The sequence below is a fragment of the Stegostoma tigrinum genome, chromosome 2, assembly GCF_030684315.1.
Source record: "Stegostoma tigrinum isolate sSteTig4 chromosome 2, sSteTig4.hap1, whole genome shotgun sequence".
Taxonomy (NCBI): domain Eukaryota; kingdom Metazoa; phylum Chordata; class Chondrichthyes; order Orectolobiformes; family Stegostomatidae; genus Stegostoma; species Stegostoma tigrinum.
This window is the reverse complement of record NC_081355.1, coordinates 86,827,606-86,845,756: the sequence shown is the minus strand read 5'-3', so window position 1 is coordinate 86,845,756 and position 18,151 is coordinate 86,827,606. Positions and strand designations below refer to the sequence as shown.

The following is an 18,151-nucleotide window of genomic DNA, read 5'->3' as shown; positions in this document are numbered from 1 at the left end:
TAAAACAAAGATTTCCAAGAGATAATGGGAACTGCAGATGCTGGAGAATTCCAAGATAATAAAATGTGAGGCTGGATGAACACAGCAGGCCAAGCAGCATCTCAGGAGCACAAAACTGACATTTCGGGCCTGGACCCTTCATCAGAGAGGGGGGTGGGGAGAGGGAACTGGAATAAATAGGGAGAGGGGGGAGGTGGACCGAAGATGGAGCGTAAAGAAGATAGGTGGAGAGAGTGTAGGTGGGGAGGTAGGGAGGGGATAGGTCAGTCCAGGGAAGACGGACAGGTCAAGGAGGTGGGATGAGGTTAGTAGGTAGATGGGGGTGCGGCTTGGGGTGGGAGGAAGGGATGGGTGAGAGGAAGAACCGGTTAGGGAGGCAGAGACAGGTTGGACTGGTTTTCCAGTTCCCTCACCCCATCCCCCTCTCTGATGAAGGGTCCAGGCCCGAAACGTCAGCTTTTGTGCTCCTGAGATGCTGCTTGGCCTGCTATGTTCATCCAGCCTCACATTTTATTATCTAAGATTTCCAAGAGTACAGGTTCATAGTTCCTTGAAAGTGGAATCAGAGGTAGACAGGAGGGTGATGAGAGCTTTTGACATGCTTGCCTTCATTAGTCAGACATTGAGTGTAGGAGTTGGGACATCTTGTTGCAGCTGTACAAAACATTGGTGAGGCCACACTTGGAGTATTGCGTGCAGTTCTAGTCTCCCTACTGTAGAAAGGATATTATTAAAGTAGAAAGAGTGCAGAAACGATTTACTGGGATGCTATCCAGACTGGAAGATTTGAGTCACAAGGACAGGCTGGATAAACTGGAACTTTTTCCCTGGAGCGTAGGAGACTGAGGGGTGACATTATAGAGGTCTATAAAATCATGAGAGACATAGATAAGGTAGATGGCCAACAGCTTTTCCTAAAAGTAGGAGGAGTCTAAAACTGAGGGCATAGGTTTAAGCTGAGAGGGAGAAATACAGAAGAGTTCAGAGGCACAATGTTTTCAAAGAAAGTGGTGAGTGTCTGGAACTAGCTGCCAGGGGTATTGGTGGAATTGAGAACAATTTTGTCATTTAAGAAACATTTAAACAGGCACGTGGTTGAGATAGGTACATAGAACATAGAACATTACAGCACAGTAGTTCCTTGAAAGTGGAGTACAGCACAGTACAGGCCCTTCGGCCCGCGATGTTGTGCCGACCTGTCATACCGATCTCAAGCCCGTCTAACCTACACTATTCCATGTACGTCCATATGCTTATCCAATGACGACTTAAATGTACCTAAAGTTGGCGAATCTACTACCATTGCAGGCAAAGCGTTCCATTCCCTTACTACTCTCTGAGTAAAGAAACTACCTCTGACATCTGTCCTATATTTTTCACCCCTCAATTTAAAGCTATGCCCCCTCATGCTCGCCGTCACCATCCTAGGAAAAAGGCTCTCCCTATCCACCCTATCTAACCCTCTGATTATTTTATATGTTTCAATTAAGTAAAGTAAGGTACGGAGGGATATGGACGAAACGTAGGCAAAAAGGACTGGTTTAATTGTGAAAACTGGGCAGCATGGGCAAGTTGGGCTGAATGGCATGTTTCAGTGCTGTAGATCTCTATGACTCGATCCAATACTACCTTATTTTCATATTGACAAGCCCTACTATATCAATGCATCTCTCTAGGTTCATCAGACTTGTATGTTAAAAGTAGATCAGGTGGATTTGTTACTTCAGGTCCATCTTGGGGATGGGGGTCTGAGGGTCATGATTGTTGAGGAGTTGGGTTAGGAAGGTGTTGGGTCCGTCAGCAGTGGGGATGGATCTCATCTCAGGAGAGGGTGCAGGGGATGCCAGGTCCAAGGGAGCGAGGTGGCACCAATTCCTGGTGATGACAATTGTCTCAGATTAGGGTCTGTGGAGTGTGAGGGGCGTGTGGAAGTGTAGGTGGGGATGTGAGAAGTTAGTTGAAGGGTGATTGAATAGTTACACAAGAGTTAGAGTAGGTATTTAATAGTTTCACTTTCCTGAGTCCCAACACTGACACTGTGGTACAACATTCTCAAAAGAACCCATTTGTACCTCTGCTTTATATAAACTAACAAATCCTTCTAAAGTGCTACCATGGACCATGAGCTCTTAATTTGCATAGTAACTTTTGATGTAGCACTTTGTCAAATGCCTTCTGGAAATCTCTATAGAGAGTTCATCCAATGGTTTCCTTCATCCTTATTACTCGTTATTTCCATAAAACACTCTAATAGAACAAAGAACAATGAAAATTACAGCACAGGAACAGGCCCTTCGGCCCTCCAAGTCTGTGCAGATCCAGGTCCTCTATCTAAACCTGTCACTATTATCCCTCTGCTCCCTGCCCATGCATGTATCTGTCTAGATAGATATTAAATGACACTATCATGCCCACCTTACCACCTCCGCTGGCAACGCATTCCAGGCACCCAGTGCCCTCTGCATAAAGAACTTTCCATGTATATCTCCCTTAAACTTTTCCCCTCTCACCTTGAAGTTGTGACCCCTAGTAATTGAGTCCCCCACTATGGGGAAAAAGCTTCTTTCTATCCACCCTATATATACCTCTCACAATTTTGTAGACATCAATCAGGTCCCCCCTCAACCTCCGTCTTCCTAATGTAAATAATCCTAATCCACCCAACCTTTCTCATAGCTAGCACCCTCCATACCAGGCAACATCCTGGTGAACCAACTGTGCACCAGGACCAAGCTGTTCTCCAAAGCATCCACATCCTTTTGGTAATGGCGACCAGAACTGTTGGCAGTGTTCCAAATGTGGTCAAACCACAGTCCTATACAACGGTGACATGACCTACCAACTCTTCTACTCAATACCCCGTCTGATGAAGAAAAGCATGCCATACGCCTTCTTGACCACTCAATCGACCTGTGTTGCCACATTCAGGGTACAATGGACCTGAACACCTAGATCTCTCTGTGTATCAATTTTCCCCAGGGCTTTTCCATTTACCATTCATTTGGTCAAACAGGATATCTCTTTCTTAAAACCACGTTGACTCTGCCTGATGACGTTAAGATTTTCCAAGTGCCCTGCTATAATCTCACTAATAATAGATTTCAGCATTTTCCCTATTAGAGTTAGACTATCCAATCTGTGGTTTCCTAAATAAAAACTAAAAGGACTGTGGATGCTGTAAATCAGGAACAAAAACAGAAGTTGCTGGTAAAGCCCAGCAGGTCTGGCAGTATCTGTGAAGAGAAACTCAGAGTTAATGTTTCGGGTCCGATGACCCTACCTCAGAGATGAGTTCTGAAGAAGGCTCACTGGACCAGAATCATTAACTTTGACCTTCTCTTCATAGATGCTGCCAGACCTGCTGCACTTTTCTAGCAGCTTGTTTTTGTTGCTGTATTTTCCTGCTTATTGTCTTTGTCTATGTTTGAAGGGGAGTCAAGCTTGCTATTTTCCACCTGATAGAGCCATTACAGAATCCAACAAACTTTGGAATTTAAAATCAAGTATTTTAAAATCTCGGATTAAAGTCTCTGATGAACGGTCTAGGCCCGAAACATCAGCTTTTGTTCTCCTGAGATGCTGCTTGGCCTATTGTGTTCATCCATCTCCAAACTTTGCTATTTTAAAATCAAGTCTAGTATCTGTACAGCCTTTTCTTTTTAATAATCTGGGATGAAATTTATCAAGACCAGGGGACTTCTCAGATTTTAGATCTCCCAAACTGAATGGAATTTCCAATCATATTATGATCATGGCTATCTCGGGGGCTGTTTACTAAGAGGTCATTAATTTTCCCTGTTTCATTGCACATTAGCTGTTGGCTCTCTAATGAGCTGTTCTAAGAAACCATCCAATTACCCTCGCTAATCTGATTCAGCTAATCAGTATGCAGATTAAAATCCACCGTGATTGTCATACATTTCTCAAACTCCCAATATTTCTTCCTGTGTACCCTGTCCTGCAGTGTGGTACCGATGGGGTCCTACAAACCACTCCCATTAGTGTTTTATTTAACCTTTTATTATTCCTCATCTCTGCCCAAAACTAATATCACAACTTGATCTCTAGAACTAAGGCAATCTCTATTGGATGTTATTGCACAGAAGAATTTCTCCACTTTTTATTAGCTTCCTGATCATCCTAAATGTCACGTGCTGTTGCATACTCAGTTCCGAGATTCTATCATTCTGTAACCATGTCTCTGTATTGGCTATCAGATTATACATATTTTATTGCAAGATTTAGAAACTGATTCTTTTGACAGTTGGGTGTGCAATTGTACATTTTTCTATTTCCTATCGGATTTTCTAATCTGACTTGCTTGAGGTAGAAAAAGATTAATCTCTCATTCTGCTTGATCAGATAAGTGCACTTATCTGAAAGGCACGAGCCTAGTCTGAAATGTGTTTTCATTGGGGTGGACTGCTTTGTGGGGTAGCGTTAGTCTAGTTGGATGTCTATCCCCTGAGGCTAAACAATGTGGATGGATGAATGTTTTAGTTTGATTGAATACAAATGCGAAAAATAGGAGCAAAAGTAGACTACTTAACTGTCTGAAAAAAGAACATGTCACATCAGGCTGAGCTGAGGAGGAATTTCTTCACTAAGAGGATTGTGAATCTTTGGCATTATCTGCTACAGAGGTTGTGGACTCTCAATCATTGCGTATCCCCAACTGAGTTCAATATATTTCTACATATTAAAAGTATCAAGGGATATGGGGAAAGTGCAATAAAATGGTATTGATTAGAAGTTCAGAGATAACACAGTGTGGAGCTGGAGTAACATAGCAGATCAGGCAGCATCAGAGGAGCAGGAAGGCCGCTGTTTCGGGTCAGGACCTTTCTTCAGCAATGAGGGAAGGGGAAGGGAACTCTGAAATAAATAGAGAGGAGGGGTGGGCTGGGGAAGGTAGGTGAGATGGTGTTAAGTTAGTGCAGGTAAGGAGTGGTGGGGATTGGTCAGTGAGGTGTGAGGAGCGGATAGGTGGAAAAGAAGGCAGACAGGTTATGTCAGGTTATGGAGGTGGGGATGAGAGGGAGGTAGGCGTTGGTCATGGGATGAGGCTGGGGGTGGGGATACTTTGAAACCAGTAAAATCCACATTGAGACCATTGGGTTGTAAGCTCCCAAGACGGAATATGAGGTCCCCAGCCCCACCCCTCCTCTCTATTTGTTTCAGAGCTCCCTTACCCCTCCACCATTTCTGAAGAAGGGTCCCAACCCAAAACATCAGTTTTTCTGATGCTGCCTGGCCTGCTGTGTTTCTCCAGCTCTACACTGTGTTATCTCTGACTCCAGCATCGGCAGTTCTTGCTGTCTTTGAATAAAAGTTCAGCCATGGTCTCCTGGAATGATTGGCTCAAATGGGTGAAAATGGCTACTTCTCCTATCTCTAATCTTCTTATGAACCAGCTCTGTCATTCAATAAAATCTTCTCATTTTCTACACAAGTCCACTTTCTAGTATTTCTGAATCTACTTAGCATCCAAAAAAGTGATGATCATTGTCCTTAATGTGCTAAAATATCTGAACTTCCGGATATCTCCAGGGCAGAGAATTCCAAAATTCACAGTTGTTTGAGTAGAGATATTTCTCCTAGATGACCCACCCCTTATCTTGAGTCTATGATCTATTTACCCGTTTCAAATATATTGCTGTTCGTTCATCCAAACTCCAGAAAATATGGTTACATACTCTCATTCACTGCTTTCACATTACCTTCATCGCCAGCCTGCTTGTGCAAATATCTTCAGTGAAGAGTCCACATTATCATGAAATATTATGGTCTAAGCTTGGAAGCTTCAGAAATGGTGTTGAAATTTCCCTAAGCACTATTTTAAATTTTTTTTGTCAAACTTGTTTTCAGTAATTTGTTCACATTGTCAACCATAAAAAAAAGATTGGAGAGAGGTAGATACGACATATAGCAATGCTGGTCTCAGTATCCGTGCTCAACCCTGAGCCATTTCAAATGAGGGTATTTGAGGGTCAGATCAGCTGTTCACTGGAAAGTGGCACTTCGCCAGCTGAGACTAAATAGGATTAATTAAGAGTCCTCTTACTCCAGAATCGAAACCAGGCGGATGACGCATTTGAAAAAACTAAAAATAGATCTACCTACACTTATCCTTCACTTTCTCCATGTTCACATCAGCAGCTCCTAATCTTGCCATTGGGTATGTCAGCCTTTGAGGGCATGAGGGCTTCCTAATTAAAATTCAAAAGTAAAGTCTTTTAATACTTACATGGAAAGAAGCTTTGTTAGTTTTAAAATTGGTATCCTGCAGCCAACATCATGGCTTTAACAACAAGCAAGAATGGTCATCTATATAAAGCTATCCCAAATGTTTTGACGTGCGAACTACTTTTGACGTAATGAGAAGTTGCTGAGATGGGTGATAACTCAGATAACTGGTCAGAATACAAAGAACAGCAGGGTCTGACTAACGATTTAATCAACATGGATGAGTAAGAGCTAGAAGCGAAGTTAGAAGTGTATTGGTGTGAATAGAAGGTTGGCTGGCTAACGGGAAGCAGACAGTATGAATATGTGATCTTTTTCAGGTTGGCAGGATGTCACAAGCAGTGTCCCATGTAGAGGTTGGTGCTGGGGCCTCAACTCTTTACAATTTGTATAAATGATTCGGATGAAGGGACCAAAGGTTTGGCAGTTAAATTTGCCGATGATAAGAAGATAGATAAGAAAGTAAGTTATGAAGAAGGCATAAGCACCCTACAAAAGAATATGGATAGGCTTAGTGACAGGACAAAGATCTGACAAATAAAGTACAACATAGAAAAGTCAAAAATTGTTCATTTTGGGAGAAAGAATAAGAAAGAAACCTGATTAGAATCATAAGAAGTTTCAGAGCTCTGAGATACAGAGAAAACCGTGTCCTGGAGCTTGGATCATAAGTCAATATGCAGAAACAGCAAGTAATCAGGAAAGCTAATGGGATGTTATGTTTTTTTGTGAGGGAAACTGATTGCAACAGTAAGGAGGTTATGCTTCAGTTCCACAGGATATTGATGAGTTGGTATCCAAAGTAATGTGCACAGTGCTGGTCACTGTACATACAGAAGGATGATAATGCAAAGGAAGCTGTTTGAAGTTTACTGAACTGATATCTGGAATGAGTGCCTTATGAAAAAGACTAGACGGTTAAGCTGTGTCCTTTACAGTTCAGATGTGTCAGAAATAACATAACTAAAACATAAAAGAGCCTGAGAGGACTTGACTGGTGGATGTGGATTGTGGGGGAGGGAATGCCAGGATTTTGACTCAATTTTGATTTTATGCGATCCTTGCTACCTTTCAGCATTGCAGAGCAACTTTGCTACCCGAATAACATTGCCCCTTCACTCCCATTGCTGGTACTGCCTGTGTCCTTTGAAATTGCAAGTAAAGTGTTTATAATGTATTAATAGCTAAGTAAAAATGGTTGTCTGCAAAAAAAAGCCGAACTACAAATCTCTTGAAATATAATGGAGAAGACAAATGAAAACAACTTTAAGAGCTCAATGAAGGGAATTCTGTGCAAACCATACTCTTTTCTCGAAATTGTGAAGCAAACAGACTGCTGTTGGAATCAAAAGCAGAAATTATTGGGGAAACTCAGCAGGTCTGGCAGCATCCGTGGAGAGAGAAACAGAGTTAATGATTCAAGTCCAGCGATCCTTGAGCTTCTCTTGCAATTTTTGTCTCAGATTTCTGCCATTTTCTGGTTCTTTGTTTTATTTTACTATTGGGATATCTGGTCTGTTCAGCAAAGAGCAGGAAAGGATCCACAACTAATGCGTTTTCACCATAGAACTGGTGCATTATGACAGGCATCAGCCAACTACCTTCCAGCAATATTGAGTACAACACCATGCTGACAGAAATCAGTGCAGTTACTGTTCTTCAGATCAACCAAGTACAATGCCCGTCAGTACAACATGTCAACCTTCAATGTAACCCTGTGTAATCTTCAGCGGAACATTCAATTTAAGCCCCAGTGAATGCCACTGCCCAACTCGTGAAGCCAACCCACCCATTCATATAATCAAAGCTTTGATACAAAGCTAAAATATAGGCTATTCTGAAAATCTGAAATAAAAACAGAAATATTGGAGTTTTTCACCAAATCAAGGAGCATCTGTGGAGAGAGAAACAGGTGTTTCAAAGTCACTCAACCTGAACCATTTACTCTGTTTCTTCCTCCACAGATACTGCCTGAAGTTGTGGAAAGCCTGTCAGTAACTTGACCTCTGTGTGTGACTCAATCATAGGCATCTGAAATTAATACCAAGGGTCCTATTTTCACTAACGAAAAGCATAGAACTGAAACAAAAACATACATTCAGAGATTTGTTTTGGAGATAACACCACTGCTCCTACAGCCATGTAAAAGTGTCCATCAAATAGCCCATTAAATTATTAATTTAATTATATTAATATATTAAAGGCTTTAGCAGTTCATATATTTTAATCTTATTCAAATAAGTATAGAGGCTTTGACAAAAAAAAGCACAGAAAAAAAAACTTATTATAAGCACATAAAAATATTAACTATCTACTCCACCTGTCAAAACAGAGTCACATCTGAGCTTTTATTTTCATTAGGTTCTCAATCCCCCATAATAATTTCTGAATGGGTGTTCATTTCCCCTCTCAGCAGTTTCACACTTGCTAATGTTATTATATGACTCACTGTTTACATACATTACGTAGACTAAGTGAACAGGAATGGAAGTAGTGTAATTTAACAGTGATTTGTTATGGAAAATTTAAGGGATTATGCAGAGTGGTTGGGGGTTTTTGACCTTTCCTTTAAGAATTTTTCCTGACTGGAATCATGAGTCAGGGAGAAGCTGGTTTGACTGTGTAAAAATTGCAAGAGGCTGGGAGATGCCTGTCCCCACAATGGATTTGGCCAGTTCAGAAGTTGAGGTTATAGGAATTACCGCTGCCAAAAATTGAGGCTGCCGGGAATGAGTTCAGGAATTCCAGAATCGGATTCTTATCAATTTTAGATTTCTCTTGGGTGAGAAACTGGTTCTTCTATTCCATTTATGGATATTCTCTCAATTTGAGAATGAATATATTTTTAGTAGTAAGTTCATTGATAAATCAGTCCTAACATGAAAAAGAAGAAGTCATGTCCAAATGATAATTTAGATACATTCTAATGAGAGCAATCAATGATTTACATGAAGAAAATAAACAGCTGACAAGTCAGCCTTGACTATATTGATTTCAATGTGTGGGATTTCATTGAAAGTTTAATTGACAATTCCCTTGAGGGCTTTTATGGGTAGTTGAACAGAAAGCTGTTAATGGTATTGAGTTCGCAAATCCCATCAAGGTTGAACTGCAAAGGGAATTGAATGAGGGTTGCAAATATTTACAAGAAAAAAGTACACATGCTGAGTAGTAAATCAGAAAATATATAATTTCACTTGCAGTGAGTTTTCCTTCTATTTTGTGTCAAGAAAATCACTGTTGTTAGTTTTATACTAGTTAAGTAGCTAATGTAATTACAACTACTCCATCATTGGCAACATTTTTTCCCAATTTACCTTTTTTATATACTAATTGACTTTTTTTTCCCTTTTTTTTATGTTCCCGAGCCAATAATTTTAGCAAACAATAAAATGCTGAAAGCAATCAGTAATCATGAGCCTGATAAGGGACAAAATAATAACTTTGTGTTTTAATTGCAAATGAAATTTGGATATAGATAATGAACCCTCTGAAAAAGGAAAAATAAAGTTCTATAGTATTAGAATTAGATTTTCCAATGTGAATTGACTGTGTAGAATGATATAAGGGGTTCATAACCTGCTTTGTCTATGATACTACTTGATAAAAGTTGTACTGTTTGTTCCATCCCTTTGTTTTATTCCTGTCCCTATCCATTCTTCCATTCTCAATATCTATCAATTTCCTCCTAAATTGTTACTATGCATTCTGCTTCCACATGCAGACTCCTTTCTCATTGAGAATCTCTGCCTTAACTCTGTATTTAAAGAATTCTCCTAATTAAGATCTTAATATATTCGACATATTTTCTGACCAACCTGTTCAAGAATGTTATTTTGAGCAGGAGGGACTTGAACCCAGGCCTTCTGGTCTAGAAGTAGGGACACTGCCACTGTGCCACAGGAGCCCAGAGATATTAAAGTTCTGAATAGTATTTCATTTATAGAGTTGTTTGTTTTTTTTTAATACAACCTATTTTGCAATGCTTTAACATACTTCTAGTACAGATAGGACTTGAACCTAGGTCTCCTGGTCCAGAGGTAGTGACAACACCACTGCACCAGATGAGACGTTCCAAGAGCCTCCAAAATGCCCTGACATTATATTTTCCTAATCAACCTGCTAAGAGATGATATTACTTGACTTTTGTATGGGTGGGACTTGCACCCAGGCCTCATGGTCCGGAGTTAGGGCCAGTACCTTTGTGCCACACAAGGGCCCTCACAGGTATTCTAAAATCAACCAGTTAAGAGATTTTAGTACATGCTTATGGAGTAGTGAGATTTGAAGCTGAGCCTCCTGGATCAGAGGTAGGAACACTACCACCGTGCCACAAAAGTCCATAAGAGCCTGATAGACTTTTTAACTAACCTAGTCAGATGTGTTATGACACAAATCTGAAACAGGTGGGACTTGAACCCAGGCCTCCTGGCTATAAAGTACGGATATTACCATTGAGCCACCAGGGCACTTAGAGCGCTAATAACTGGAAACATTTTTTCCCAATTTACATTTTTTATATACCAATCGACCTCATCTTTTTTTTCATTTTTTTATTCCCGAGCCAATAATTTTAGCAAACAATAAATGTAAAAAAACAGGTTTTCTTTCTTGAATCCAAGTAGGTTTTCTTTGCTAAAGTCTTACAATTAGAAGATTGTAATGCTTTGGGACTGTTTTAACTTAAAGTTAAAGGGGGTCATGAGACCTGTTCTGATGTTTCCCTGACAGCAAGCCTGAGTTGGTTGATGGTTAACAATGAAGGAGGAGGGCTAATTGATTTACTGGGAAAGAGATCCAGGATGTTTATGTTTCGAGAAAATCCAGCCTGCTTTATCAAACCTCCTCAAAATTTCAAACACCCGAATAAGATCTCTTATTAGTCAGCTCTGCTCCATTGAAGATATTTAAAATTCTGTCTTCATTCCTTAGTGCAATGAATTGTGTTGGTTTGTTCTTTATTATTAGGCCTACAATGAGAATATGTATGGAATTAAATACCAGTGGATTATCCCAGGGTGGTACCAGCTAAACTGGTGGAAACCAATTGCTTCCAGTTATTGCAATGAAAAAAATCTACTCACTGCCATGGAAGGATATGTAGCTGTGGATTTTGAACCACTTAGTACAAAAGAAATCAGGACAATATCTGGGCTGGTGAGTATGGATTTTTTTGAATATTTATAATTGTTGTACAAATGTATGAATGAATAAGAAGTAAAGCACAAGTGCCAAGAATACTAATTTCATGAACAAGAACCTGTCCTTGCGTACACTTCCTTCTGTAAACACTGGCTATATTACTCTGGGGATGAGGAGGGGGAAGCATTGAATGAGGCCATGACAAAAATATGGGGGAGATGGATGAACAAACAGAATAACTAGAGTTATAGTTCACTATCTTTTCTTCAAAGCCAAAGCAATTGAGTACTAATACTGTGTTCTAAACTTCTCATAATCTCCTTCAGACACCTCAACAATACAAGCAAGAGTACAATAAAATGAGGGGTAGTGCTGAATATAGCAAATTCCATGGATTTGCATATGATGGAATCTGGGTCATTGCTACAACATTGCAACGAGCAATGGATAGTTTGAAACGTCTTGGCAACCCACAAACAATCCGCGACTTCAATTATATGAACAAAGAACTTGGCCAGATCTTCCTTGATTCCATGAATGAAACCAACTTCTTTGGGGTGACTGTGAGTACTGTCATCTTTGATTGTTTCCTTTGAACTATTCATGTATATTTAATCTTATAATATTTGAATCTAGAATTTTGTTAAGTTGAAAGGTATGTTTCTCAATATGGAACAGGAAGAAACAAATTTCAATCTGTCCTGAAAGGTCTAAGTCCAATTATATCCCACTACAAAATAAAACAGGGAAGGTATAAACAGAGTATGTTTACTTCCACTGCCTTATCAAATGGAAGCCATGATGATGGATGACTCATGGACAATGTTGCTTCAAGAATGTATCACAGCCTGAAAGACAGGTCTCTAAACAGCAGTTATGCAAAATATTGTAGGGCCCTCATACTTAAATGAATTGGCCATGAACTACCAAAAAATAAAATTAAGGTATGTACTAAAGAAAAACATCTTACTTGGTTGGTGAATTGCAAATGCATTTAATGGGTTTAGACAAAATGTGTGTGAGCAGAAAAGAACCATTTAATGTGGTAAAGTTCAAACATACTTAGCAGAAGTAACCTCAAACTTAATAGCCTTATGTGACAGCATTTACTGCCAAAAACATGAAAGGTTGGCATTATTCCCACTGTAGACTTTGGAGAGATACGGTGCTGATCAAAAACTTTGTTTTATTGGTGCCTCATTAATTTTTCGATCAAAATTTTAGAAATGGTTAACTCAAATGGCTGAATTGGAGGAAAGATTGGGATCGATGTCATCTTCTTTGGATATCATTATTGCAACACATGCTGAAGCATTTACTAATCTTGTAAATAAATAACAAACCCTCTGTCATGTGCTTCTTCCTAATTATATCGAAAAACTTCATGGTGTTGATCCCTACAACTTTTTGTCTGATATGTTGTTAAATTGTTAAGTATTTGTAGGTGGCACGGTGGCTCAGTGGTTAGCATGCTGCCTCACAACACCAGCAAACAGGGTTTGACCTCACTATTGGGTGACTTTCTGTGTGGAGTTTTACATTCTCCCTGTGTCTGTGCGGTTTTCCTCTGGGTGCTTCAGTTTGCTGCCACAGTCTAAAGGTGTGCAGATTAGGAGGATTGGCCATGCTAAATTGACCATAGTTGTCCAAGGATGTGTAAATTATGTGGGTTAGAAGAGGATGGGTGTGGGTGGGATGCTTTGAGGTTTGGTGTGGACTTATTGGGCCGAAGGACGTGTTTCCACACTGTAGAGATTCAATGGTCTATGATTCAGTAGACTTTAGAAATATGGTAGTATCGAACAATTTCAATACAATTCAATTAATGATTGCTTAAATGGAAGGGTATTCTACTGAATTTTACTATTATAGGAGATATGTGCACGATGAGAAGTGTCTCAATGACCATTTGTTGCATTTCGTCAATGTTTTAAAATTGTTGCTAACTGATGGTTATTTCCAGACAGTTAGTTAATTAAGTACGTTCAACAAAAGTTACTCCCCGCCTGATTCCTTAATGAAAGCACAGATTAGAAAATTGAACTCAGAATTTAATACACCTTTCTGGTGCTAGAAACAATACAAATGGGCCCGAGTGAGCTCTGTGACTGATTATTCAATTTTTTTTCATCAAGCCCAGTTCCATGCTGAGAGACTTCCACTGTTGGAAAGCTGTCCTACTTCCACTCAGGCCATCAATGAAAATTGCTAAGCAGACCTTAATGGGATGAGTATTGGTCCTGATTGACATGTTTTGAACAGGGCCACATTCTTCTTGTGTGGTGTTCGTGTTTTTAAAAGAAGCCCACAATAGGAATAAAACACAGAATTGCAGGGCTTAAGTGACTAGTTTTATTTCAAATGTTCCCTCTCACTAGCCCGTCTTCAGTTTTCACAATGTGTTATCCATTTAATTACCCTTATTTAATCATTTTTCAAAGCCAGAATGCAACACAGTAACCAACATTGTACATAATAATACAGGAAGAACCAACATGTGATTTATAAAAGCTCAAGGTTGCTTCTTGGGATATATCAAATCACTCTGCTTATACCACCAGAGATCTCATTTGCTTTCCTTCCTTCTGCCATGCATTGGATTCCTAACTTTGGGTTATTGCTGTAGGTCACTCTCTTGCACAGTGTCCTGTAGTCAATGATTGTTCCTTGTATATTCCGATTGATCCCTTGGTTCCCAGCTGCAATACCTTTCATTTATCTAATTTCCAGTCTGTCCAAATTCGGCTTCTGACAACTTCAAGGTGATGAATCCAATTTTAACTTACTCAGAGCCTGTGTCAGGGAGTTAAAATCAGGCCTATTACCTCCATAGTTTGTTTGCACATTCAAAGGCCCTTTCCCCTCAATCGTTGAATCATAGGGGACGTTAGACAATTAAAATCAACATTTTTATTTTCAATATCATCAAAAGCATGTCTGGTTGAACATTAGAAACAGAGCCTGGGACACTGGGCCTCATCTGGCTTTAATTCAGATGCATTGTGGTTTGATCAAAGGCAATCATGTTTGCAAATCTCTTCTGGATGCTGTAAATTGTAGGTAGAAGTCAGCCTAGCATATAGGGAAACTTCATTTTTTCCAGCCCTAGAACTCATGTTTTTGCATATAGGTCAGCCTCGTTTTTTGACCGTGACATACCAAGTATACATTGTTAGTTACTTTCAATTATTCATCCAAAATTTGGACATTTTATGAACCATGTATAGTTAACTAAGTTCAAGGAATCAACAGATAATATGAACTATATTGTAAAGATGTGCCTGGGTTTAAGATACATGTACTATATGCATTTTAGGCTGAAGACATTTGCAAATGATGACCATACACAAACTGATAGTTCACTATTATACCTGGCATATAAGTCAAGCTGCTTTGAAGAATTTTTCAAGATTTCACAGATTAACAAATACATCGAATAGACATTGCTGAACATCCATGTAAATTATGTCCTCACGTTACAAATATCGTTTTTTTTTGTTTGTCACGTCCTTGACATGACAAATTGTGACCAACAGATTTAGCAGGAAGGTAACAGGCTGACATTTTCATATCCAACATCTTTTCAGGGTGGTGGCACCATGCTAAAAATAGAGATTGATGTAGTGAGGTACAGTTCCACCAAATTCGACACAGCCACCAGCAAACTTAGTTTAAATTATTACAGAAACATCTGTACATTTAGAGGAACAAATCCTCAACTAAAATCCGTAAAACAATATATGCATTACTGATAAAACATAACTAGTGTTCATGAGCATTATCTCTCGTTGAAGTGCTGATATGACTGAGAAGGAATAAGTGAGTTTGCTGCAGTTATGAAAGTGTGTCAATTGAATGATCTGGAGCATTCTTTATTTCATTTTGGAAAATAATTCTTCCTAAAATCTTGTGCTGCAGTTTTATTGAATAGACATTGCTAAACCGCTTAACCCTGGCCTAGAACATCCACTCCCAATTTCTGGGGCCTTTTATACAAATAACCTATGCTTTTGTAAACAGACATCAGCTTTGCTGTACAAGACCAAGGAACATCCCCAGACAAAATGGCGGATCATTTGCCTTAACCTCTTCTTTTGCAGAGTTTATCGCTTTGCTCCAGGGAATTACATTCACTAGATAATTTTTAAGGAATTGTTTCAGTGTTCCAAGTATAGAGCTTGTCCTGATTCAATCCTAAAATCAAATTCCAGCATTAAATTAGTTCATTTTGTTGTGATGTTTCTTGATTCAGACCTGTTTTAAAATTTTGTATGTTTTGATATTGAGACACAGCTATAACAGGATTCGCAGATTTTTATTTTCCCATTGAGAGGCTATCTTTTAGGCTGGTGAGTAAGTGTCCTGTCTGTGTGATGGGAACAACAAGTAAAAGAAGATGTTTTAACTGGTACAAGACTAGATAAGTATCATACAGCATACTTGCTTGATTCATGTGTGTAAATACCCTGCTAATCACCTGCATGCTTGTATTCTACCAGAGAAAAGCCATGAATTTTGCATTAACAACATTTCCCAAACCAGTGACCTTGAAGAAAGACAAATAAAGTAGGCACATGACAACACTACCAGTCCAGGATCTGTTGCCCACACCAATCCTTTGTTTGACATATATTGCTATTCTGCTGAAACCCACTTACTGAAACTACTGTAATTGTTTTCATGACATTCTACCGCAACAATTCAGGAAAGTGTCCCATCACCCCTATCAGCATCAATTAGGAATGGATAATAAATATTGTTGACCTCAATTCCTTTGAATGATTTAAATAGGAAAAGAAAAGCTGGTTCTACATTAGTAAATATTATCCAGGGTAATAGCCTTCACATTCAATAATGAGATATAGTTTGGTGATTGGAATCAAATAGACCTCTTCTCCACATTATCCAATAATCATTACTTGAGCTTACAGGTTGCAAAATCTCAATGAAAATTGTATCACCTTGTTAAATAGCCTGCCTGTAATTGCTGTGTTTGCCCACATTTGAAGAATCGCCATTTAAAAGAGGTAATAGAGGGCACCTGTAGAATGATATCTCTATCATCAGGAGTGGTATGAAGAAAATTAAACTTAAAATTCGAAGATTTCTATTTTGTTTGGTCGAAAGTATGTTCACCTTCTCATATAGCATTTTTCCTGCAATGTGTATTTTATTCGTTGAGTTGGTAAAAGCACATTGCTAAAGTATTAATGCAAGAATACTATTTAAAAGGAGATAAACTGCAGAAAGCTGCAAAATAATGAATCTTGGGGTATTTGTACACAAAACACAGAAAGCTAGCACACTGGTGCAGCAGCTAATCAGAAAGGTTCATGGAATTTTGGCTCTTATTTCAAGGGGTTTGGTTATAAGAGTAGGGAAGTCTTACTGCAACTGTACAATGCCCAGGTGAGACCACATCTGGAGTACAGTGAGCAGCTTTGGTCCCCTTATTTGAGGAAAGATATTGTTTCTTTGGAGTCAGTTCAAAGAACTTTCTCCAGATGATCCCAGGTATGGAGCAATTGTCTTACAAACAAATGTTAAACAGGTTGGGATTTAATCCACTGGATTTTGGAAGATTGACAGGCAATCTGAGTGAAACATTCTTAAGGGGCTTGACAGGTGCATGCTGAGAAGATGTTTTCCCTGATGGGAGAATCTATGAGCTGAGGGCATATTCTCTGAATAAAGGGGTGTCTATTTGATACTAAGATAGGGAGGAGTTTCTTTTCTGAGACAGTTGATGGTCTTTGGAACTCCTTTCCCCCTTGTGAGGGCACAGTCCTTGTGTATGTTTACAGCTGAAATAGATAGATTGATTCTTCATCAGTTGGAGAATCAAGGGTCACAGGGTGAATGATGGAAAGTGGATGTGGGGAATGTCGGATTAACCATGATCCAACTGAATTCTGGATCAGGCTTCAGGGACCAAATGGCTTATTCCTGTTCCTATGTCTTATGGTCTAAAGCATTATTGCTTGACAATTATAGAATTTGCAATAAAATTCAATTTGTTCCCATACAGTATGTTCTATTCTTAAGTAACTCAAAATAATTGGAATGCTCTTAACACTTACAATGTATGTTGTGCATCAGACATACAGCCCAAGGACAAAACATTTCAGTTGAAAATTACAGCAAGTGCTACAATACAAATGTTTCACTATGCGTCATGCACCAGTCTGAGAAGCCTCAATATCATTTCAAAGCTGTTGATGTTTGCAAATAAACAACTTGTTAGGCATGCAGCCTATGAGATTCTGTAGTTTCCAGCCCTTACTGTATCTAAGGCCTTAGAATGTGACCTTTCCCTGTTGTGTCTCTGCAATAACTATCCCAAGCTTTAAAGCTTCTCTCAACCTGTAATCTCGGCCGGTTGGAATGTGCCAGAGTCGCGCACTAGGCAGAGGACAACTCTCATCTCAGCAGGTTTTAGGCAGATCATAGACTATCTTTGACCAGGTCTTCCATGCATAGCTGCTGATTTGATGAGCATTCCTGGGAATGGCCCTTAGAGCATGGAGTTCTCATCAACAAACCAGCTTGCGATTAAACCTCAACAAAATTACTACATCTATCTCCAGACTTACTTCATAAGTGCACTTTCCACAAGAAGGTGAAAAATGGTCTCTTCCCCACCACAGCCACCTCAAAGGTCACATGCAGGCCTCTCATCTAATCAAACTTCAGATCCAAATAGATGGAGACTCAGCTCATTTGAACTGGTTTTCACTATTTGGCCAATTATTGAGAAGTCACT

The 18,151-nt window shown here is 39.4% G+C and overlaps 1 protein-coding gene across 4 annotated transcripts in view; it reads left to right on the top strand.

The window, feature by feature from the left end:
• gabbr2 (gamma-aminobutyric acid (GABA) B receptor, 2) overlaps window positions 1-18,151 on the top strand; it is a 935,143-nt gene that overhangs the window by 672,589 nt on the left and 244,403 nt on the right. For all 4 annotated transcript variants that reach the window (XM_048520955.2, XM_048520937.2, XM_048520945.2 and 1 more), the window contains 2 exons: window positions 11,215-11,403; window positions 11,715-11,951. In XM_048520955.2, the coding sequence (XP_048376912.1) occupies window positions 11,215-11,403; window positions 11,715-11,951 (426 nt within the window). The remainder of the gene's footprint in view (window positions 1-11,214; window positions 11,404-11,714; window positions 11,952-18,151) is intronic.